The sequence below is a fragment of the Camelina sativa genome, chromosome 14 (genome assembly GCF_000633955.1).
Source record: "Camelina sativa cultivar DH55 chromosome 14, Cs, whole genome shotgun sequence".
Taxonomy (NCBI): domain Eukaryota; kingdom Viridiplantae; phylum Streptophyta; class Magnoliopsida; order Brassicales; family Brassicaceae; genus Camelina; species Camelina sativa.
Genome location: NC_025698.1, coordinates 18,011,711 through 18,036,424, shown reverse-complemented (window position 1 = coordinate 18,036,424; position 24,714 = coordinate 18,011,711). Strand labels below are relative to the sequence as shown.

At 33.0% G+C, this 24,714-nt stretch overlaps 3 protein-coding genes and 1 long non-coding RNA gene across 6 annotated transcripts; 2 read left to right on the top strand and 2 right to left on the bottom strand.

Annotated features, from left to right (window-relative positions):
• On the top strand, positions 1-4,845 carry LOC104741867 (serine-rich adhesin for platelets-like). Of its 3 annotated transcripts, none has more exons than XM_010462790.2 (7): positions 1-1,286; positions 1,395-1,750; positions 2,177-3,208; positions 3,299-3,445; positions 3,532-3,942; positions 4,048-4,170; positions 4,259-4,845. In XM_010462790.2, exons 1-7 carry the CDS (start codon positions 413-415, stop codon positions 4,625-4,627), a joined length of 3,312 nt encoding a protein of 1,103 aa, XP_010461092.1. In that variant the 5' UTR covers positions 1-412; the 3' UTR covers positions 4,628-4,845. The 3 variants fall into 3 exon arrangements, with proteins under 3 accessions (XP_010461092.1, XP_010461090.1, XP_010461091.1); XM_010462788.2 differs by having other exon boundaries at positions 1,389-1,750; XM_010462789.2 differs by having other exon boundaries at positions 413-1,286; positions 1,392-1,750; positions 4,259-4,627.
• On the bottom strand, positions 12,682-13,619 carry LOC104741866. The gene is made up of 3 exons (XR_002035087.1): positions 13,529-13,619; positions 13,391-13,453; positions 12,682-13,114 (listed from the first exon to the last, which is right to left on the bottom strand). It is a non-coding gene; the product is annotated as an uncharacterized LOC104741866 (long non-coding RNA).
• Positions 15,393-20,224, top strand: LOC104743730 (putative ubiquitin carboxyl-terminal hydrolase 11). Its single transcript, XM_019235726.1, is given in 15 exon segments — positions 15,393-15,595; positions 15,680-15,837; positions 16,132-16,344; positions 16,549-16,693; positions 16,817-16,876; positions 16,973-17,071; positions 17,353-17,598; positions 17,600-17,731; positions 17,811-17,951; positions 18,101-18,266; positions 18,382-18,401; positions 18,403-18,645; positions 18,741-18,895; positions 18,984-19,773; positions 19,864-20,224. Coding segments are annotated over 14 exon segments (2,700 nt in total). The 5' UTR covers positions 15,393-15,595; positions 15,680-15,694; the 3' UTR covers positions 20,011-20,224.
• On the bottom strand, positions 21,033-23,308 carry LOC104741865 (glucan endo-1,3-beta-glucosidase 11). The gene is made up of 3 exons (XM_010462787.2): positions 22,919-23,308; positions 21,681-22,834; positions 21,033-21,342 (listed from the first exon to the last, which is right to left on the bottom strand). Exons 1-3 carry the CDS (start codon positions 22,968-22,970, stop codon positions 21,262-21,264), a joined length of 1,287 nt encoding a protein of 428 aa, XP_010461089.1. The 5' UTR covers positions 22,971-23,308; the 3' UTR covers positions 21,033-21,261.

The window sequence follows — 24,714 nt, the reverse complement described above, 5'->3', positions numbered from 1 at the left end:
ACGTCAAACGGAAAACTTTGTAGCTCTCTTTCTTTGTTCAGTTCCGCTTCCGACAATCAAACACACAACTTCTTCTTGGGAGCAGGGGATTTTGGAATCTCTTTTCGGCTTCTCTGTTACTGCCGCAACTGGAGATGCATAACTCGAGTTCCGGTTTCTGTCAGAATCATAAAGTCTTAACTTCTTCAGGTGATACGGTTCTTGTTTTTATAAAAATCCTGAGCTCTCGAATTTTGAGAGTTACGTTTCTTTGATTTCTAGGGTTTTGTTTTAAAAACAGGCGAATCAGGTTGTTATAAAGATAGGGTTTTTTTTTTTTTTTTTTTGTTTAGATTCGTTTTCATGGCTTCTTGTTCTGTCTTAGGCTAAGAATTATTAGAAATTGGGGGTTAGGGTTTTGTTAGATTTTGAGATGAAAGGAAGATCGTATCGGTTCTCGAGCACGGATCCTCATGAGGATTGGGTTGATGGATCTTGGACTGTGGATTGTGTTTGTGGTGTTAATTTCGATGATGGAGAAGAGATGGTGAATTGTGACGATTGCGGTGTTTGGGTTCATACTCGTTGTTCTCGTTATGTTAAAGGAGAAGAGCTTTTCACTTGTGATAAGTGTAAGAGCAAAAACAATGTTAATGATAGTGAGGAGACTGAGGTTGCTCAGCTGTTGGTTGAGTTGCCAACTAAGACCTTGAGAATGGAGAATTCGTGTACTAGGGGTGTTCCGCTGAAGCGTCCTTTTAGGTTATGGACTGAGATCCCTACCGAGGAAAAAGTTCATGTACAAGGTATCCCGGGTGGGGATCCGGCTCTTTTTGAAGGGTTGTCGTCAGTTTTCTCCCGGGAGCTGTGGAAGTGTACTGGTTATGTGCCTAAGAAGTTCAACTTTAAGTATAGAGAGTTCCCATGCTGGGATGAGGAAGAGAAGGATGAAATCGAGAATAGGCATCAGGAGGAAAACGGTGCAGGGGTTTTGTTTTCTATGTCGAAGGAAAATGTGATTGCTGCTCCTGTGAGTGCTTTGGTTGGAATGAGGAGCCTTGATGGTAAAGGAGCCAATGAATTGATGCTTGGTTGTGCAAAAGACGGCATTAGTTGGGATTCCACTGGCGATGCTGAGATGAAGCATTCTCAGAGTGCAATGAAGAAGGATAAGAGGTTGCTTCGTCCTTTGATCACGAATAAACGAAGGAAAGAATTGTTTGGAGCTTCGAAAGAGCGGATGAAGAAGAAGGTTGAAGTTTCAGATAAAAAAGAGGATGATAAGAAAGGCTTTGTAGGTAGAACAGGTCAGTGAAACAACCTCCTCTTAGACCTTTTTGTTTCACATCCAGACATTTTATGTTTATTGTTCTTAAAAGAATGTCCTTTTTTTGTTTCTTTCAAATTAGTAGCAGTTCGACCTACGAGTGATTCTAAACCAATAGAATCTCGTAAGGACATAGAACCAGAAGGTTTTGCTGGCTACGTTGGGATCAAGAAGAGTGAAAAGGCCAAGAAAGCTGCTTTTGAAGAATCTAATGATGGTGGCCTTGCTCTGAAAACTGGCTTTGATGAATCTGGTAATTCAGAAATTGGTGTTGAATGCTCCAGAGAACAGAATCTTTCTGACGTTCATGCTAATGGTGCTGGCAAACAGGATGAGAAAGCTGGTCATCAATTCCGAATTGTGCTTAAGAGCGCTGCAGCTACTGATCCTGCTGTCCTCGTAGGAAAAGATGTTCCGCAAAATGAGGCTAACAAGGAGGAGGAGGTATGTCCTTTATTGGCTATAACTTATACTAATATGAATTCTGTCGTTGAATTATTCTTGATTAGGTCAATATAATTTATATCATAGGGGTTCATCTTGCAACAAATATTGAAGTTCTTTCAATCAATTATCATCATGTTGTTCTAGGTCAATCCATTTCATCTATTGGTTATTCAAGCCCTCATAGAAAAGGCCAAATTGGAGCTATAAATGAGCTAACGAAGCTTAAGTAGCAAGAAGTGCATTGATTTTATATATAAAAAAAAAAAGATTTGAATTGACATAGGGTAAATTTGTTGAAGGCAAATTTGTTTCTTTTTGAACTTTTTTTGTTGAAAGGGTTTTACTCTTGCTTTAAGATAATAGTGGGGAAGCAACTAATAATTGGTATTCTACAATAACAAGGGAGATTCTCTTATTTTACAGAGACAAGGCACAATAGCTGACGCTCCAGAAGATACTGCAGTTGATTCATCTGAAAGTTCGCGTATGCCTTCTCCTGGTTCCACGATTGGTAAAGCACAAGAAGCTGAAGAGAGAACTGGTTATGATGCCAGTGGGAATATCAGTTCTAGGAGGAACAAATTCCAAAAAGAAACAGCTGATACTGGTGCCGGTGGAGCTCTAGGACTGCAGACTCTAGACCCTATGGATTCTAAAGTTTCAGGGACGTCTACATCTCAAATCTCTGGAGCTTCTGAAGTTAACATAATGACACCGAGCAGTTCAGTTCCTGATGAACCCAAACCGCAGCCTGTTGTTATCGAATCAGAAGGAATAAGTAGTGGCAATAGAGACAGAGCTACTGAATTAAAACGAGAACTAATGGTTTCGGAAGCAGAAAAAGATATTCTGGAAACAAAGCCTGGATCTGGTTTATTTCAAGAGTCATCAAAGCCTTACAGACCAAGTCCGCAGACTGTTTCAGGGAATGGCAGGCCTAAGATGGTAGTATGCATTGGAAAAACATCGTCAAGTTCAGCCACAGAAAAGTCTTCTAGGTGCAATGACAACCCGAAGCCCTCAACTTCCAGGAATTCTATTCCTGGCTCGAAGAACCAACCAGGTGATGTTGGTGCTGATGTTGGTGCTGATGTTGATGCTAAGGCCAATGATGAGGACTGTATTTCCAGTGATATGATCCGAGAGAGAGATGGGGATGATGAACCTTCAGAGAAAGCTTTGAAACATCCTAAATTTCCTATTACATCTACAAAATCGATGCAGCATAACCGTAATTCCCATTCTTCAGTTTCCAAGACAAGAGAGTTTTCCTCTTCTTCAAAGACATCTTCAGCAGCTCGGCTTAATGGTGGTTCTTCCGAGGCTCCTTATAAACATTCGCTTTCAGGGACCTTTCCGGAAAATGAAAAGCCTGGACAAACAATATTCCAGTCATCAACAAAGAACCCTGTGCAGTCTATAATTTCCCTTGCTCCAAATCTGAGCGATGAAGAGGTGTGTGAGATAGATTTTTTCTCTTTCTCGTTCGTCTTCCCTATTCTTCTACAGTTTAACATGTTTTGTTTTTTTTCCATTAATGACCAGCTTGCGTTAAGACTGCACCATCAACTCAATAGTTCTCCTCGAGTTCCTCGTGTTCCACGCATGAGACAGCCTGGTAGCTTGCCCCTGTCTCCAACCGCTCCTAGTTTTAAGCGCACTTCTAGTTCTGGTAGCAAGGATCACACAACGGTATGATATAAATGCCATTTTTTCTTTTAGCCTATGCTCTCTTTTAGGCTCAAGCTTGTTGGCTGATTATATATCTATTTGGCTAGTTTTCCAGAAGGAAAAACAAGGATGCATCCAAAGAAGGTTACCGCAATTCTCGTGATGATGATGGATGTAGTACAAGGAGTGCCAAAACGCGTCGCTCTCCTGATAGGAGGACACAACAAGACAGTGGAAGCAGAGGAGGGAGTTTGCGTTCCAAGGGAGAAGAAAATGAAACCCTTAAAACCTCTTCTTACTCCTCTCGGAAAGCACTTCTCCCACCAAACTCTACTACAAGCACAAGCAGTGGACCGTGTTCATCCAGCGAGTTGAATGAGCATAATATGCCTTCTCCACACAGTTCCCCTAGGAATAATGGTACTCCAGTGCATAGAACTTTGCCAGGCTTAATCAATGAAATCATGAGCAAAGGAAAGAGGATGGCATATGAGGAGCTCTGTAACGCAGTCTTGCCGGTATTATTATGTCTCCTTACCACATATATCTCTAATCTGAGACATATCATCAGCTAGGTCACAGATTAGTTGTTCTAATGTGTCGTGTTGGTCTCTTTCTTGTAGCACTGGCCTCACTTGAGGAAACACAACGGAGAGCGATATGCATATTCAAGCCATTCACAGGCTGTTCTTGATTGCCTGAGGAATAGGCACGAGTGGGCTCGTTTGGTTGATCGTGGCCCTAAGGTTTGTATACTAACTCTCTATGTATTTGTCGTCTGTTGTCTTCAAAATATACCTAAATCATCATCTTAATTTTTTGCGCTGGTTTCAGACTAATTCGGGGAAAAAGAAACGGAAGCTTGATGCAGCTGAGGAGGAGTCAGATGAGAATGAAAGCAGTAAGGGAGGAAGGAAGAGACTGCATCGACATTACTCTCAAGGAGAAGAGTTTCCCAAAGGAAAAAGGAAAGCAAGAAAACGGAGAAGGCTCTCTCTTCAAGGAAAAGGCGTCAAAGTGTTGAGGAAGAAGAGAAACGAAGAAGAAGACGAGGTAAGTGAAGAAGATGAGGAAGGTGCGTTCTCGGACACAAGCGAGGAGAGTGTCTTCTGCGAAGAAGAGGAAGAAGAAGATGGCCACACTACTGGTGCTGGACGACAAGTCTCTGCTAGTAGCTCTGAGGAAGCTCAAGCCACTTCATGACTCTCTTCTCTCTTCTTTCCCTATGTAATATAGAAAGTATATGTGTATGCATTATGTAGCTATGTGTATTTTACCAAAAAGCTTTTCTCAATAGACAATACTAATAATTTGTGCTTTTCTAGAGAGGGCCATATTGAGAATGGGGTGGTCCTTTTCTGAGTTGTATTTATGGTTTTGTGGTATGATATAATTAAGGAACAACAATCTATTTTAGTGTATGTTTTTCTGAGTTGGTGACTGGTATGCTCTAGATTTTTACTACCCAACTAGGATTTCGCGGAACTAAATTATAAATTATTATATTTTAAATAATAATTTTTAATTTATTTAGTTTTCAAATTCTCAATTAATTAATTTTTGTCTAATTAATTTAGAATTTTGTTTGGAATTTTTTTTCTTCTTCTTATTTTTTATAAAGTTTATAACTTAATTACATTAAATTTGTTATTAGATAGAATATAAAATTCTAGATTTTTTTGGTTCTCTAGAATTAAACAGATGTATATACCTATATAATAGGTTAGTGTATATTTTGATGTGTATTTAATTTTTTTTTTGGAATATTAAGAATGTGTTATAGTATGTGTAATATTTTGTAGTTCATATACTAAATAATTTATAAGTTAATTTTCAAAACTATAATTACAAATCTATAGTATATATGAGATAAACTAATAGTTTTAATGTTGGTTCTATAGTCCAAACCCGCCATGTTAGGCGGGTCAGACAACATGTTCAAAGATTTTTAATCTGCAAAACTCATCATATGAACTCGTGAAAATAAAATTAACTTTAAATATGTTGAGATCAATGCGTTGAGATCAAAAATATCGGCCACGGATCCTCTTCCAAGATCGAAAATCAATTCGTTTATTTTTTTTTTGGTAGGCAAATCAATTCGTTTATTTATTAGGGCGATTGTTTAGGAAATTTGTGTATGGAAAAAATATTGTTTTGTAAAATTGGAAACTTAATATTAACTAAATTAATTATAAACTTAATACTTAATGTTAAGGGGAGTGGTTCCGACTGTTTTGGTAATTCATTTATGATGAGAAATCTTGTTTTCAAAAATAGAAACTTAATATTAATTAATTAAATGAAAAACTAATTAATAATTAATCATATATATAAAAGTAAGGTTTTGGTCTTTCCTTATTGGTTGATTTTCATTTAATGTTTTCTAATTTTTTTTATTTTTTATTTGCTCTCTAATTGCTTTATACAATATTTAAGACCCAATAAACACAATACATTTAACTCACACATTAAAATAAAATTATAACTGAAAATAAAATAAATTATGCATTCATTATATTCCACCACTCAATTTTATTCAAAGACAATAAATTACTATTGTAACTCCATAATTCTAAATGTAACTTCCATCATTTTTTATCATATAAATAAGCATTCTCTCAATCTCTCATTCTCCCATTTTCACATTCTCTCGTTCTCTTCTACAATACTTCAAATCATTTTTTGTTTTTTTTTTATATATTTTTGATTTCTTTTTTTTTGTTGTATGGGTTGTAAAATACAAATGAAATATCATTGTAAATTTTTAATGTTAAATTTTAATTTTAGAGACTACATGATATATATTTTACATTGTTCTTATTTTAAAAGATTCATCTTCATTATCTAATTTGGATTATTATCTTATAAGTAATCATTCTCTCCTCCTCTCCCACCAATATCAAATGTTGTTATATCTCATATGTGTTGTAAGAGTTTGATTTTATATTTTAATATAGAAAGTATTATATATATATATATATATATATTACATTGTTCTTTTTTTTAAAGATTCATCTCCATTATCTAATTTGGATTATCATCTTATAGTAATCATTCTCTCCTCCTCTCCCACGAATATCAAATGTTGTTATATCTAATATGTGTTGTAACTTGTAAGAGTTTTATTCTATATTTTAATTTAGAAAGTATTATATTTAACATTGTTTTCAATTTTTATTTTATTTATATAAAAATAAAATATTTCTTTTATATTTCTTGTCTTTCTAATCTATTCATATTTATTTTTTAAATTTTCATAGTTAAATTTAAATTCACATATGTTGGTTTTAACAAAAAAATCAACTTTATTTGAGAATTAGATGTTCCTATTCATTTTTAAACGATAAATGTGTAACATAATATATATAAGCATTTTGTCTTGAAATCACAAGTTCCATTTCCATTGCTTAACTCCATGTTAAACTATAATATATGTTGTCCTATTTGTATGAACAACAACATACTTATTTAATATATTTAAAAGAGCAAATGATTAATCGAAATAAATATTTCTCCAAATTTTATAATTCAATCAGTGTGAGTGTACTTATTACTTTGAAAAACCTTTACATTGAAGTTCATAAAATCATATATGAAAACTAAAATACTATGTCACTTCAAATTTGGAAGGAAACACTTGGTATTCCTTTAAAAAAAAGTCAAGACACATATAAAAATTTATTAATATTTAACTCACTTTAAAGGCATAAAAGGTCATTTAACTCAAAAATAACTTCTATCCAATAATTCCATATATTCCTCCCACAAATAAATATATATATATATATGTTCAAGATTATATTTAAATATTACATAATTTTTTAGTTAGCTAAATTTATAGTCACATATATACAATATGTATACATAAGAATTTATATTACTTATTAACACCATAAGTAGACCCATTATTTGCTTAACTCAAAATTGGTTTCAAAGCCAACTAAAGAAAAACAGAAACGATCTTATTGATATTAGACCAAAAGATGGGCATACAAACATAATCACTCACACGGAAGATAATTATTTTCTAAAAATAACTTATTATTGGAACATCAATGTATGAAGGGTTTACATAAGCAGTTAATTAGAAAATCTAAAATACAATAAATGTATTGGGAACAATATCAGTCAATGATAAGATTGGATCCTCAAAAGCAAAACACAACATCCTCATAATTCATAAAAAAGAAACGCCACAATTGTACACATCTAAATGAAATGGTATAATAAAGATATAGTGTATAAATACAAGTGACTGCCCATATATGCCTAATTAAAACGAAATAATACAAAAGAGAAAACGAAAAAAAACCAAAAAAAAAAACAAGAAAGTGCCAACTACACCACAACCCACGCGTTGCGTGGGGAAGCACCTAGTAACAATTGTAAATAGGTATGAACTTCAGGATTTATTTCATAAATGTCTCCAAAAATGTATATATAGATCTTGTCATGTCATATAACTCATCATATAATATAACTCGTTTGTGTTAATTTTTGTAACGCCCACGAAACCGAATTCCGGTTTAGGGGATGTATCGATCGATGCAGGCTATGTATCGATCGATGCATAGTTCGTTTTGTGTGGAACGACTAAAGTGAAACGCGTGTTTTGTTGCGTTTTTGGGTTTGGAAACCCTGAGGCCGAGTATTTAAGAGAAGAAAAGTTCTAAAAGGTTTTCATTGAGTTTTGCGTGAGTTTTGGTGCTGTTCTTGAAAGTTTTCTTCTATGGGAGTGGAGATCCGAGTTTGGAGAGCGTGTTAGGGCTTGCTGGGGTATGTTTTCTTGCTTGTAGAGTCAGATCCGTCATTCTCAAGGTGAGTGCATGACCTTGGCTTATCTGAGCATGAGATCTATAAGTTCTTTGTGTTTTTCTATGATTTAGGGATTGTTTTGCCTTGTTGTTATGGTTTTCGTGGTTCCCTATGACTGGTTTTTGGTGATGATGGGAGACGATTCTCGACCGATACAGTCACGAGGATTCGTGAACAATCGTGGTGATGCATTGGTCGATTCAAGGAGTGCATCGGTCAATGCATCTAGGGATTTGGAGAATTGCATCAGTCGTTGCAAGGTGTGCATCGGTCGACGCAAGGCGCGATGCATCGGTTGACGCAAGGTGTGCATCAGTCGACGCAAGGCGCGATGCATCGGTCAATGCAAGGCGTGCATCGTTCGATGCAGAGAGAGTTGCATCGGTCGGCACAAGGCGTGTGTCGGTCGATGCAGTTTCCAACTATCGATGCAGTTCCCAACTATCGATGCAGTTCCCAACTGATGATGCTTGTGGTTTGGTTGTTTATGTTTTATTCTGATTGTTATTTGTGCTTGGAGTTCTTATTACTTTTGTGTATAGCTCAGTAGATGGGAGGATTGCCTCACTAAGTATTTCTCGTAATACTTACGCCTCTCTTTTATGTTGTGGCACATGTAAAGGCAAAATGTGATCAAGAAATCAGGACAGTGAAGAGGAGGATGTTCTAGAGGTTTGATCGATTGTGGTCTAGCTATTGTTAGGTTGCTAGATTTGAGTCATTAAAACATTGTAGGATGCTGGTGTTTGCTTATTGACTTTGTTGGTTTTGGATTATTATTAATGGATTTATTTGTTGGATTAGTGGGTATGGGACCATTAGAGTTTTATATTAAAAAAAAAGATGGGTTGTTTCAATTTGAAATTTTAATATGTTTAAATATTCATAATTTTAAACTTTTTATTAAGTTTAGATATATCAGTTATAAATTATAACTTCTTCTATATACGGTAAATTTACTATATATATATATATATATGTTAAACACACGTTTTATATTAATTAGTAATATATGTTTGTTTAAAAATATTCAAATCACGATATATGCAGAAAAAAATTCATTTTATTAACTTTATGTATTATATGATGATTAACTACATTTAAAATTTAAAATCAAAAATAGATGATAGGAGAATATTTTTTTTTAATCTGGAATAAATCTTCTAATTATCTATATTAATTGTAAAATATTATATATATATATATATATATATGGATATTTAAAATATCTAAACTGTGTTTGGTTATAAGGATACTGGAGAGAGTTAACTAAACTTGTTTGGATATGAATATAAGCATTTAATGGCATTCAATGGTAAATGTTTCTCAAAACATATTTTTGAGCAAAAAGTGTTGCAATTATATTAGTATAGATTGTTGTAGAGAATTTTACCTCAAAATAATAGATTGTGACTTTGAATAAAATTGAAGTTATGAATTCCTGCATTTAAAAACGCTATCAAAACATTTTGGAGAACTTTTTAGGAAATTTAAACTTAAAAAGTATGATTGGTAAAAATCAAACTTTAAAATATGCATACAAAAAAAACTTATAAAATAAGGTAAGATTACTGAATAACACAGTTTTGGCTGAAAACTCAGGAAATACCACATCGTCAGAGAAGTGTGGTAACTACCACTTTCTGTACGGGCAACATGACAGAAGTGTCCTAAAGAAATAGGCGGGAAATCTGTATTGCCGACAACAGTCTCATATAGGTAGGGAACAAGTCTGTGAGTAGGCAATGATGGAGTCATAATCTCATACAATAACATGTATTATTAGTGAACGACATGAGATTTTAATAAATGGGTTGTAATCTCATACAATAACATGTAATTGAGTAGGCAATGATGTAATCGTAATATCATACAATAACATGTAATTTTAGTGAACGACATGTATTTTAATAAATGGGTCGTAATCTCATACAATAATATGTAATTTGAGGGAACAATATGGGATTTTAATAAATAGGCTAAAGTGTATACCAAAGCCGAAGAAGATGGTTAACAATCGAGTGGTAGGGCAACAACCATGGGAACAACTATAGTCTTTTTCATTGTAAGACATGTTATTTTAGGAAAATACGTTCATCATTATAGATAATTTGTTAGAAATACCCTTTTTTTTTTTAACATATTCATTTTTACCTTCTTTTACACAATTTCAAAATGTTAAATTAATATTTAGAATTTTTGTTTTAGGTTTGGGTTCTCTATTTTACAATTAAGATATAGTTTTGAGGGGTTAGGATTTAGTATTTGGAGTTTAGGGTTTAGAATTTAGTTATTTTATACATAGAAAAGGGGTATTTTTGAAAATAGACAACATGAAAGAGTATATTTAAAAAGTGACATAGAAAAATGGGTATTTTTTGAAAATCAAGTTGCGTTGCTTAAGATGTGACAGAATTGTAGAAAGAGATATTATGTTGCATTGGGTGAAGTTTGTTATGAAAAATAACAGTTGGTGAATTGTAATATAGATGTGTTTTGACAAAACACATGTAGTAAACTACTCAGACAATTGTTCGGGCATGTCAAAGAACAAAATTGGCAGGGTAATGACAGTTGTATGTTAGTTGATATGCGAAACAATAATCATTGGTTACTTGGTTTTTTACCATACAACATGTTGTTTACTGATAAAAAATAGACAGAGTGATACCTACCTACTATTTATATCCCCTATATGGTGTTCGCCTACGTAAGGCCAACAATGTAATTACAACACCCCCTGGCAACGACATATATTGTACAAAATTTGGTAGTTTCTTAATTATGTTTGGTTTTTATGCTATCTAGTGCATATTCCCTATAAAATATGTATCAAACCTTGCAAAAATCTTATAAGTAACTTATCTATACTTCAGTTTCTGACTAGTAGTGGTTATCAATCCAAATGTACCTTATAAACATTTTCATATCTAATGAGGAACATATTTTGGAACCTTATCAACAACAATCTACTTTGATGTGTGCTTTTGTCTTATTATCTTCATGTGTGCTTTAATTATAGCCAAATATATATATTTAAAAACCTAAAAAAAGAAGAGAGAATTACCCATGGTAACCCACTTTTATTAATAATTCTCTTTTTATTTTTATTGTCAGACTAACTTACTTTTTGTGTACTAATTTCATATTACCAAAAGTATCCTTTTTCTTTTCAAATAGTAAAGATATGTATAGTTCATAAAATTATTATAATTAATTTTAATATCTAAATAATTATGAAAAGATATTAATTGTTTAAAACCTGATTTAATAGTATTAACTTTATATTGACTTTTTTTCATTCTCCATGTGTCTGTCGCTTCCAACGTGAAACATCATTCTCAACAACATAAGATCTCTTACGTCTTTCTCTTTCTTTTTTTTTAATTAGTTTTAGTTGTTCAAGTTTATTGAATTTCTGGGCTGAATTATTGTTAATTCTGAACCTTTATCATTTGACTGTGGATACAATGACTATTAAATTTTTTTTTTTGAACTACTACCAAACAAGTCTGCTGAATCTAATATTAAAATTCTGCTACAATATACTAGACTTAGGCCCCGAATGGAGAGAGCGTATCGGGCAGAGCAGATTAAGCGGTTCAAGCAGATCAAACAGAACAAAAGTGGATCAAACAGATTTGGCTGTTCAAGTGCAGATCAAATGTGAACAGCATCAAAAAAGTTGTAGACCAGACCTGCATGTATTTCTCCTGCATTTACCACAAAAAAAACAAAAAAAATATGAACTGCACACAGTTCATCTGCATTAACTTTTAAGGCTACGAATGGAGAGAGCGTATCGAGCAGAGCAGATCAAGCGGTTCAAGCAAATCAAGCAGAACAAAAATGGATCAAGCAAATTTGGTTATTCAAGTGCAGATCAAGAGTGAACAACATCAAAAAACTGTAGACCAGATCTGCATGTATTTCTCCTGCATTTACCACAAAAAGACAAAAAAATATGAACTGCACACAGTTCATTTACATTAACTTTTAAAAGTAAAAAAATTCTTGAATGGTGACTTAGTGATAGGAGAACTGCATTAAAGGGTGATCTGTTTTTTTTCTGTCCTCCCATTCAAAACCTAAAAGTAGAAAAATTCTTGAACTGTGACTTAGGTTCCAAATGGTAAAAGCAGTTCAAGCGTTGCAGATCATGCTGAACAAGTGTAGATCATGCAGATCATGCTGGAAAAGTGCAGATTTATTGATTGAGCAGTCTAAATTATATGTTTGAATGGTAAAAGCAAATCAAACAGTGTAAATCATATACTAAAGTGTAAATTAATTAAAAACACAACAAATTTAGCAAATTTATTTAAACAAACGATAAAATTATTGTAAAATAAACATAACTTTTTTTTAATATAGATTATTTTCTAAATAATTTCACAATTTGAAAACATTAAACACAAATTATCCAAATATAACAAAAATAAAACTTAGAATAGTTTAATGAAAAGTATTTTGATTTTTCCATAACATATCTGCAATATTTTCTCTAATGTTTGTCATTTGATCTCCATCAACAATAGCCGTAGTCTCCATGTCACCTTCGCCATTCTCTGAATTTGTGTCGCTAATATTAGTATGCTCTATTACTTCAACAAAGTTTTCATCAAAATAATTTGAAATTCTGATAAAGTTATATAGTCCCATTATAGCCATCACCACTCTTTTTTTAACATGAGTGTCATATCTAAGAAACTCACAAAGAATCCTCCATATCTTCTTCCAAACTCCAAATGTCCTCTCAATGACATAACGTAGTGATGCATGACAACGATTACATAGTTCTTGTTGTTTCTAGGAGGAGGACCATTGTAAAACTGTGACATATGATACCTAACAACCCCATTCCGTGAAGATCTATAAGGAGCCAGAAAACTTTGTTTATTTGGATAGCCAGAATCAACTACTAACATATTATATAGCATAAATATATTTATTTATTAAATAAAAATACATACTTTTCAAGTTTCAACAAAAGAATATGAAACAAGAGGTGATATGTAGAAGTTTTGATTGTCTTTTAAATTCTGTAAAAAAAAATTGAATGTTACAACAAATATTATATAGCATAAATAAAACTACTAACATATTATATAATCTAAATACATTTATTTATAAAATAAAAATACACACCTTTCAACAAAAAATGTGGAAACAAGAAGTGATAGAGTAGAATATTTGATTGTCTTTTGAATTCTGTATAAAAAAAAAATAGATGTTATAAATATAAAATAAAAATAAAAAATGTGTTTATTTATAAAAAAAAAATACCTTTGATGGAGAGAAGATGAATGGAAATAGAGTTGATAGGAATGTGTTTTGTGTTTTGTTGTAAGAGTGAAGAAAGGTAAATGTGTTGAATCTGTGGGCTTATTAACTGATTTGCTGATGGACAGCTTCAAAAATGTTGTGGGCGAATTTATTGGTGTTTCTACTGCAATTATGGCTAAAAGACAAAAAAAAAAAAACTGCAGACAGAGAAACTGCATTAACTTAAAAAAAAAAGTTGAATGGTGCTTTTAAGACAAAATAATTGTATGTGCGGGTCCACCGCTTTTTATATGTTATCCTATTCAATGCCTTAGTGATAGGATGACTGCATTAAAGGGTGATCTGCTATTTTTTGTCCTCCCATTCAAAGCCTTAACCAAAGTCTATAGAACTCTGCAGATTAGCTAAATGTCTGCTTAATATATTTTGACGTCTATCAAAAATGTGAAGACTTTACCGAAATCTATGAATTTCCGCAGACTAATTATAAGTCTGCTCAATATATTTTTGAAGTCTACCAAAAATACGAAGACTTAACAAAAGTCTAAATAACTCCACAAACTAACTATAAGTCTGCTTAATATATTTTGAAGACTTAACTAAAGTCTATAGAATTCCGCTGACTATCTATAAGTCTGTTTAATATATTTTTATAATCTACTGAAAATACGAAGATTTAACCAAAAGTCTATAGAACTTCGCAGATTAGCTATAAGTCTGCTTAATATATTATTAAAGTCTACCGAAAATACTAGATTACTCAGCAGATTAGCTATAAGTCTGCTTAATATATTTTTGAAGTCTACCAAAAATACGAAGACTTAACAAAAGTCTAGATTACTCCGCAGACTAACTATAAGTTTGCTTAATATTTATTTTGAAGTCTACTGAAAATGCAAAGACTTAACAAAAGTCTAGATTATTCCGCATACTAGCTATAAGTCTGCTTAATATATTTTTAAAGTCTACAAAAAATGCGAAGGCTTTATCAAAGTATATGAATCTCCGCAGACTAACAATAAGTCTGCTTAATATTTTTTTGAAGTCTACCGAAAATCCAACGACTTTACCAAAGTCTATGATTCTACGCAGAGTAATTATAAGTCTGGCTAATATATTTTTGAAGTCTACCAAAAATGTGAAGACTTAACCAAAGTTTATAGAACTACGCAGACTAACTATAAGTTTGTTTAATGATATTTTTGAAGTCTACAAAAAAACTTACCAAAGATTTTTGAAGATTTTTCTTTTAAAAAATATTTCCTTTTTCATTTAAAAATATTTCCTTTTTCATTTGATTCCCTAATTAAATGATTTCTTTTATTAAATAAAAAAATGAGATTAGCAAAGACAATTTTTTCACTAATTAAATCAAAAGACAAATTTATTGAACAGGAAATAAGACAATTGTAGAAATAGTTACTTGTCCATTATACATCTTCTAGCCTCTGTAGTGCAAACTTCCAAAAGAGATTAAGAAAAAATTATTCTAAAAGGCAATTTTTATTAAAAAAGTATATCTATGTTCCATGGAAAAAATATATACCATTTTAAATTGAAAAAAATAATTAAAAATGTGTCAATTTGCTTCTATTTACGCAAACTAGATAAGAAAAATTAGAGGACAAGCCAACTTAATATAATGTATTTTTCTTTTACAAAGGGTTAACTCTTTTTAAGGTAACAACAATACTGGTAAGGAAAACAATTCCTACTCTTTATAATTCAAATCCAAATCTAATAAATATAAAGATAAAAAATTTCTTTATAAAAAGATAATTTTTAAAAAAATAATAAATATATAGTATAAAATCATAGAGACATTAATAATAACAATAAATAATATTAAAAAATAAATGAAAAAGATAGTGAAGATGATCAAAGAAGACATGCATAAAAAAAGGGATCAAAGTTTCTTCTTCTCTTCTTATCATCTCTTCTGATTGTTTTTCTGTTGTGGTTTGTTCTCTTTCTCTTCATTTTCCTCTAATATAAGATTTATTTATTTATTTATAATACTTCTTTGTCTGTCTTTGACAGAGGAAAAAATTATTATCGCGATTTGATGTAAGTTGGTCATATCCCGAATATAAGTTTTGAATATTGCTCGTGTGGTTTAGTTTGATAAATCTTGGTTTTTAAAAATTGTAGTTTGATTCAAGTACTATGACAATCCCTAATTCTGAATCCATCCGAGTTTGTGAGTTTCCCTGCACTCCTGAGGAAGAGAAACGTATTGTGACGGAACTGATTAGCGAAGCTGAGGCTGATTTGAAAGATGGAAACTTGTATTTCGTTATCTCAAACAGGTCATCTTTCTTTAGTTTTCTTTGAACTTTTAGATCACATGTGACATGTTCTAGATTTGCATAATGCATCTAGTTTCCATAGTACTTTGTAATCATTTTGATTTTATTTTAGCAAATCGATTGATGATGATTTAGTCATCAGCATCATGCATGATCTTTACTCTTGTACTATACATTTATTTCCTTGTTTTTACTTCTAACAGGTTATTTAATGAATGTTTTTCTCTTAGTATTATACATAATATATCTTTAGCCTAGATTTCAATGTATCTTAATGTTTATCTGTTAGTGCAGATGGTACACAAGCTGGCAAAGATTTGTTGGGATACTAACGGTAGAATTTCCCAGTGGAGATACTTCAAAAGTTACCAGACCTGGAACAATTGACAATCATGATATTATTGAAAGTGAAAGTGACATTAGTGATCCTCAACTTCGCATGATGTTGGAGGAAGGGATTGAATACGCTCTCGTTCCTCTAAAAGCTTGGAATAAACTCGTGGAATGGTGATTTTCTCATATATATATATGTCCTATATAGAAACATAATATATAACTTTATGTTATAAATCACCAATTTATTACGTTTTTTTTTTTAATGATGACACTGACACGATATCAACCATTTTTCTTACATATATTATCGTTGCCCTCTTGCATTTACCATCAAAAGATACCTTCAATAATATAATTTGCTTATATATATTTCAGGTATAAAGGAGGTCCTCCAATACCAAGGAGATTAATCTGCCAAGGGTTTTACAACAAGAGCTTTAATGTAGAGGTTTATCCACTATGTCTTAAGTTGACAGACAATAGAGATGACACCATGACCATCATAAGGTTGAGCAAACAGGTATTGTGTCCTCTCGTTCTACCTTAGATCTGTATTTTTAGGCAGTGAACAAACAAATTACTGCATACCATTTGGAGAGTTTAAGGGAAAGACCATGTGTCATATGAATTATTGATGTTTCAGGCTTCTATAGGCAAACTTTATGAGATAGTTTGTGATGTAAGAGGGGTAGCAAAAGATAAGGTATTTGCTTTCATTTTCTTTGTTTTGGGTAATATATATCTCAGTTCTTTTTATTAGAGATGTAGTAGTTACTCTATATTTGATTTGTATAAGTAGGCTCGCATTTGGGATTACTTCGAGAAGAAAAAAAATGTACTCTTGGATCCTTCATCTAACAAAAGCGTGGAGGAATCATGCCTTCAACTAAATCAGAATGTAAGTGTGTCTTTAAAACCCGCTCGGTTACATAGAACTTTTTGATAGATTGCCTTTGCCTTTATTATTGTTTGTACTTAAAGTTATAATTCTTTTATGAATTTTTTGTTGGATGGTTTGGATATTATTCTTGTTGTTGATCTATGTTTGTTCCCATTATTTCAGGTGAATTATTTTGTGCTTTTGAGCTCTTAAATTGTCATTGAACCAACATCTCGTTTTGACTTTCTTTTTTTGACCATATATATTTTTGTTTGTCATTTTTCGTGTATTCCGTGTAGATTCTTCTTGAAGTGGATGGTTCTACATTATCTCAAACTGAAATGAGCTTGACTAAAACTGAATTGGCATTGGTACCTCTAAAACCTACAAGGGCGCCAGTTGCTATGAATATAATGTTTGATGGGGAAACCGTACCTAATGGTCATTCCAAGGATTCCAAGTTTAGCCTATTTCAAAGAAATACTTTGGAAGAGGATGTTTTTTTGAGTAGTTTTGGGATACGAGACAAGAGAGGTTTAGCAGGNATTACAGAATTTAGGAAATACATGCTTCATGAATAGTGTTCTTTAGTGTCTGGCCCATACACCCCCTATTGTTGAATATTTTCTACAAGACTACAACTCCGACATAAATGCATACAATCCTTTAGGAATGCGTGTAAGTAATTGAAAATTGTTGTTTTTGTTTCTAACCTCTCATCTAAAGCCAGTGAAATGAATCTATATATCTAATGCAGGGTGAGCTTGCACTCGCATTTGGTGAACTTTTGAGGAAATTATGGTCGATTGGATATGATAAAGTTTCGCCACGTGATTTTAAGAAAAAGTTAGTTCTATTTGCTCCACAATTTGGTGGTTATGATCAACATGATTCTCAAGTAAGTCATGTTTTCCTTAATGGTTTATGGTGAATGCTTAATAGTTGGAGAAAATTTGTTGTATCTCTTGGCTTTATTACTTCTTCTCACCCTAGGAAACTAGTGCCTTTTTTTTTTCTCCATGTATGATATTTTAGCTCATTGCTCAGGAAATGCTGGCTTTCCTGTTAGATGGGCTCCATGAAGACTTGAACAAAGTAAAAATAAAACCTTATATTGAAGCTAAAGACTCAGATGGTCGTCCAGATGATGAAGTAGCCGAAGAAAAGTGGAAATATCACAAGGCCCAAAATGACTCGGTGATAGTTGATGTTTGTCAGATAAGCATTTATTACCTCTTTCCCCCCTAACACATATTTGATGTTATTGTTAACAAAAAAATGTATTGGAAGTTATTTGCCTTTCTTTGTTATGTTGTATGTGTTTTCACTTCAGGGACAATACAAGTCTAACACTGGTATGCCCAGATTGTGGAAAAATCTCAATCACTTTTGATCCCTTCATGTACTTATCTTTGCCATTACCATCAAGTCGCACTCGACCAATGACTGTTACAATGATTTATTGTGATGGAAGCCATCTTCCGATGCCATACACTGTAAGAGTTCCTAAACATGGTTCATGTAGAGATCTCAGTAATGCATTAGGTATTGCTTGCTGTTTGAACAATGACGAAAGCCTTTTACTCGCAGAGGTAATAATTTTGGTGGAGTCCTTTTCTTACATATATGTGTTGTCCTTACATCTTGTAAAAAAAGACTCAGTTAAATTTGATGTTTGTCCTCCTAGGTTTATAACTACAAGGTCTTCAAGTATTTTGAGAATCCTATGGAGTTGCTTAGTTCAATTAAAAACAATGACAAAATTGTGGCGTATCGATTTAACGATACGCATAAAGTACCAGGAAAAGTCAAGCTTGAAGTTCTTCATATGGACCAAGAAAAGTCAGCTTGCTTACTTTATAATTGTAATTCAAAAATTTGTTTTTTCTTCTTGAGTTCTATTTCTAATGAATGCTCTCAAATTTCACAGGTTTGATTGTGGCATAGCCCTGAAGCATTTTGGAACTCCCCTTGTTACTTATATCAATCAAGAACCACTTAGTGGAACTGACATTGATGCAAGCATCTCTAAATCGCTATCAGCCCTACGTCGGGTTGATATGTCAGCTATAGTTCATAGTAGAAACAAGAATTTCCAGAATCCCGATGTTGCAGATGAATCATCCGGAAGTGTATCATCTATATACACTAGAACGAAGGATAATACAGTTGATGATAGAGCCTTCAGCCTTTTAATGCCAGATTACTATTCTTCCAATCTTGAGCCACTTGAGTTTGATTCCATTGTAAATCCTGGAAGTGTTACAAAGGTTATAGTCAAGTGGAACGAAAAGTTGCATGAAAAGTATGATTCCAATTACTTGAATGATTTACCTGAGGTTCATAAAACAAATTTTTTAGCGAAGAAGACAAGCCAAGAGGAAATATCTTTGTTTTCATGTTTGGAAGCATTTCTAGCAGAAGAGCCTCTAGGATCAGATGATATGTGGTATTGTCCTGGCTGCAAAGAACATAAACAAGCGAATAAGAAGCTAGACTTGTGGAAGTTGCCAGATATTCTTGTGTTCCACCTAAAACGATTTACATATAGCAGACATTTCAAGAATAAGATTCATACATTTGTGAATTTTCCAATTCACAATCTAGATTTAAGCAAGTACATGACGAGCAAAGACGGTCAGTCATATCTTTATGAGCTATATGCCATTAGCAATCATTATGGTGGCATGGGAGGTGGTCACTACACTGCTTACGCTAAGGTTTTGTGCATTTTGTAATCTATTTTAATTTTTTTGTTTCTAATATGAGTCTATCATGGAAACTAATGTGTGGGCTCTTTACTTATGCAGTTGATGGATGAAAACAAATGGTACTATTTTGATGATCGTCGTGTTTCTGCTGTAAATGAATTGGAGATCAAGACTTCAGCTGCTTACATTTTGTTCTATCAAAGAGTGAGAAGTGAATCAGAGACATCGAGAATGAAAGTGGATTAGTGGAAAAAATCCTTTCATTTAATTTTGAGGATTTAGAGAAAGTTTGCTACTTTCCTCAAGATTCATTTATTGGTCTCATCATGCTCTATATTTTCTTCCAAAAAGACTGATAGATTGTTTTGTAAGAGTTCTTTTTAATTACTTTTCTTGCCCAGTTTGGGCAGTGAAAAACATATTATACTATTGGCATATTGTTCTTATCATCGTTGAGATATTCAAAGACATAGTTTACTAATCATTACTGTTTTGTTTTACATGAGTGTTTACCAGCTAAGTAAATCTTGCAACATATATATTATGTGGTCTTGATTGGCTATTCTTCTTTGGATGTGAATCAGACTCGGTCTTAATTTCTTGGTTCACGATATTAATCAAAATTTAAACCAACAACTTTACCATCTATCTTAGCTATTGTTGGTTTCCAATCGGTAAAGAGATTCATTTTCAAACATATATGGACGTTATTGTCATTCATATGAAAATTGTAACTATTTAGAGCTACGATGGTTAAAATACTAATAACAACAAAATGGTTTAGAAACATTTCAAAAAACAAAATATGTATTTGCTTAAATTTTTTATTTGTTTGTTTGAATGTGTAATTGATTCATCAAACAAGTACGGTCGACCATGAAGACTTGAACAAGAAAAACTATATATTGAAGTTAAAGACTGAGATGGTCGTCCGTCCAGATGATGAAGTAGCCGAAAAAATTGTATTGGAACTTACTGCCTCTTCTATGTTTGTTCTTACCTTGTGTTGTATGTATTTTCACTTCAGGGACAATACATATGCCCAGATTGTAGAAACATCTCAATTACCTTTGATAATTCATCTTTTCACCATGTTAAGGTTAACAACTTAACATTTTCAACATGTCATGCAACAGTTTCAGGTTTTTAATAAAAGAAAGCTATATAGCTAAAATATGTACATTAGTTATAGACCTGATAGATCGATGTACATAATAAATTTACTTACTTTTTTATTGATTAATGTAATAGTCAAGAAAAGAAAGATATTAAACCGAACCTCACTAACATAATAAGAGTATTATTGATTGGTAATATAGAAGTGAATTGAGTGTGACTCCTCGTGCTACATATGGTGCAAAATGAATTTCTAACATAAATATTATATGGGAAAAAAAATAGCCGTGAAAATAGCTCAAGCAGTAGTCTGGAATTTGGAAGAATGCAAAAGGCTTGGATATAGCTTTTGCTTCTACAAGTTAACTCAGTTTCGTGTAATCAAAGTAAGTGTCTCGCCAGTAACATGCTCATCATCACCACCGCCATTGACAATATTGCACCTTCCCCTTTTCTTTTCCCCTGCAATAATTTTCGCATAAAAGCATATTTTATCACTTCACACACTCAAATGTAAATTTTAGCATCATAGTTTAATAACCCAAAATAGAAGAGATTAAAACAGGATAGTGACACTAATACTAGAGGTGTAGTTAGGTTACATGTTTTGGTCGTAATAGTATCACATTGGACTTTAAATTTAGCAAATTTTTGGATTGCTACTAATACTAACCATTTATTAAAAAAAAATCTTATATAAAAGAAAAAATCCTTAAATAGAATATTTAACCTAAGAGGTTGTAAAATCGAATCTTATGCTTTACTAAAACTTTAAGAAAAGACAATTCGAAGAATCTTACCGTTACGGGAGCATACGAAATAGCCAAATAGCCAGTTGAGGCACTATCCGGCGCCACCGGAGAAACCGGTGACACCGGCGCCTTTCCTCCTCCTCCACCGCTACTACTAGTATTCCCACCACCGCCGCCACTAGCCCCTCTCACGACATCGTTTAAAGTAAACCCAAGTGAATAAGCCTGAGTCCCATCAGGTTTAAACAACCCATAATTCCTCTCCGACGTCGGACCAGGTTTCAAGTTCTCATTAAAAAGGGCAAAAACGTAAATACTGAGATCGTTGCTAGGTCTCAGGGGCGTTTTAGTCTTCTTACCACTCATCATCATCTTGATCAAGTTCCCGTTGTACCTCTTCGCGTTCTCCGGCGTAGCTCCGAACTCGTCGTCGTCACCTTTAGACGGCCACCCAGTCTCCGATATCTCAACTCTCAAAGACTTATACCCGGCCGCCGCTAAAGCAGAGTACACGGCGTCGATCTGAGCGAAGAGCATGTTGTCGTAGTGAAACCCGGTGGCCGGATCCACGACTCCTTGGTTCGGCTGAAACAGAACGAAGTCGAGAGGCACCTCTTTAGGGCTGCCTTTGTAAGCGAAGAAAGGGTACGCGTTGATCAAGAACGGAGACTCTGTTTTCCGGTGGAACTCGAGGATCGGGGTGAGTGAGTCGAGTAGATCCGGTTGAAACTCCCCGGCGGAAGGCGGGAACGAGGTTTTGAGGATGGAGAGCGAGTGTGCGGTGGTTACGGAGATTTGATCGGAGAGTCCCGCGGTGGTTAGAGCAGAGTGAACCCCTTGCATCGCGGGGAGGAGGCTGAGGGTGAGCGATGAGTCGTTGAGAGCTAAGATCTCGTTTCCGATAGTGATGCAGGTGATGTTAGTCGCCGGTAAAAATGGAGTAACGTTTTGTTTGATCCATGTCAATGCTTTCGACGGATCTTTCATCTTGGAGAGGTACTCGTTTCCGAGTCCGACGATGAATTCGATCCCGGTGTTGGCGAAAGCTTTGAGGATCTGTGGATTCGCGTCGTACAGTTTTACTTTCGTCGCTCCGATTGATTTTATCAGTGGGATTACTTCGGACGGTGATGGGAGGTTGTCTCCGATTTGGCCGTAGTTTACTCCGATTGAAGCTATCGCCGTTGGGATAATAAACGTTACTGTATATATATAGTCACATTGAGAGGTTAAAACGACGTACTGTTAGTAATTTTTTGATAAAGTAAAGAAATGAGATGAAGAACCTGAGAGGAGGAATATGAAGGAAGAAGAGCGGCGGAAGCTCTTGAGTTCCATGACGGGAAAGAGGGAATGCCGGCGGTTGTTTCCGGCGGAGAGGAGAGAGAAGTGACGATGGAGTTTGAAGCGAAGAAGACAATTTGCAGAGGGTTTGAGTTTATTAGACAACAGTGGTCGGAAAGAGAGAGTGTCGGAACGGGAGCTAGTGACGTGAGATTATGATTCGTTTATCTACTTTTTGTTTATTAAATTTTAGATTTCGGATTTATTATTATTATTATTTGAGTCGGTAATTTAAGGAGGGAATCTCGATGTGGTTGTGTATTTTTAAATAATATCTAAAACTAAGTTAAATTCCATAAAAAGAAGTAAACCAGAGTATAAATAATACTAGTATCAGGTCTCATATTGAAAACTTTTTAGTACTATAATTTTATTGAGTTTTTTTTAATATGATGAACTTGTTGCGTTGATAACAAGAAAAGAAAAATACAAGTATCTTTCTTGAAACGAATCTAGAGAGGAGGAGTAAAGAAAAAGAAAAGGGAATGTAAAAGCAATCAAACAAAAGCTTCACATGGACGATTCATTCACTGATTGAATTGAAAAAACCTCAGAAACCTAATAAGTAAGGTTACTTTTTGGGGGAAACTGACAAAGGTTTTGATAAATGAATGAATTGGCTCTGATATTGCGTGGCGTTTGCACCGGCATAGGTCGGTCGGCTCTATTATTGAATTTTCTTCTACCAGAAAAGTAAGATATTTTTATGTATTTTGTCTTTACAGTATATACATATGTATTATTTTTTTTGTCGGAAGAAATATATTTTATTTGCTAGTCCATAAATAAAAATATTATTTTAGATATAGATTATATTAGTTGATGATATATATATTTTGTGTGTTATATTATATTATTACATTCGGATAATAGGATTATAAATATAGTGTTGACTGTTGAGTCTATAGGCAAAGAACATATTCTTCGATTAGCCTTCTTTGGTGTAGTTGTCGGTTTTTGCTAACTTTACAGCTTTCACGTTTGGTTCAACTCACAACTTTTTGATTTAATACTCATATACTTTTTCTAAGGGCATCTGCATTCAGATAACTGATATGAGTGTTCTTATAATAAAAATATTATTAATATAATGTTAAATCATTAATTTAGATTTTTTATTTAAGAAGTTTGGTTATTGGAAAACATGTTTAAGATTATAAAATTTAATAATATAATAACTTAAAATATATTACAATTTTAAAAACTTTAAAAAATAATATTTAGATTACAAACTTAAAAAACCTATACTAAAATTCAAAATATAATACCAAATTTTTATGAAACAAAAAAAACATTAAAGATATAAATAAATAAAACAAACAAACATATTACAATTTTAAAAACTTTAAAAAATAACATTTAAATTGCAAACTTAAAAAACTTATACTAAAATTCAAAATACAATACCAAATTTTTATGAAACAAAAAAAACTTTAAAGATATAAATAAAAACAAACAAACAAACATATTACAATTTTAAAAACTTTAAAAAATAATATTTAAATTGCGAACTTAAAAAACTTATACTAAAATTCAAAATACAATACCAATTTTTTATGAAACAAAAAAACATTAAAGATATAAATAAAAAAAAAAAAAACAAAACTTCCTCCAAACAAATAAATGTTTTCTCCTTTACAAAAAATTGTATTCAATCACGAGTTGCCACGTCACCCAAGAACTGGTCCAGTTCTACATCAAGACTCAATAACATGTTTTTTATCCATTATTCTTTATA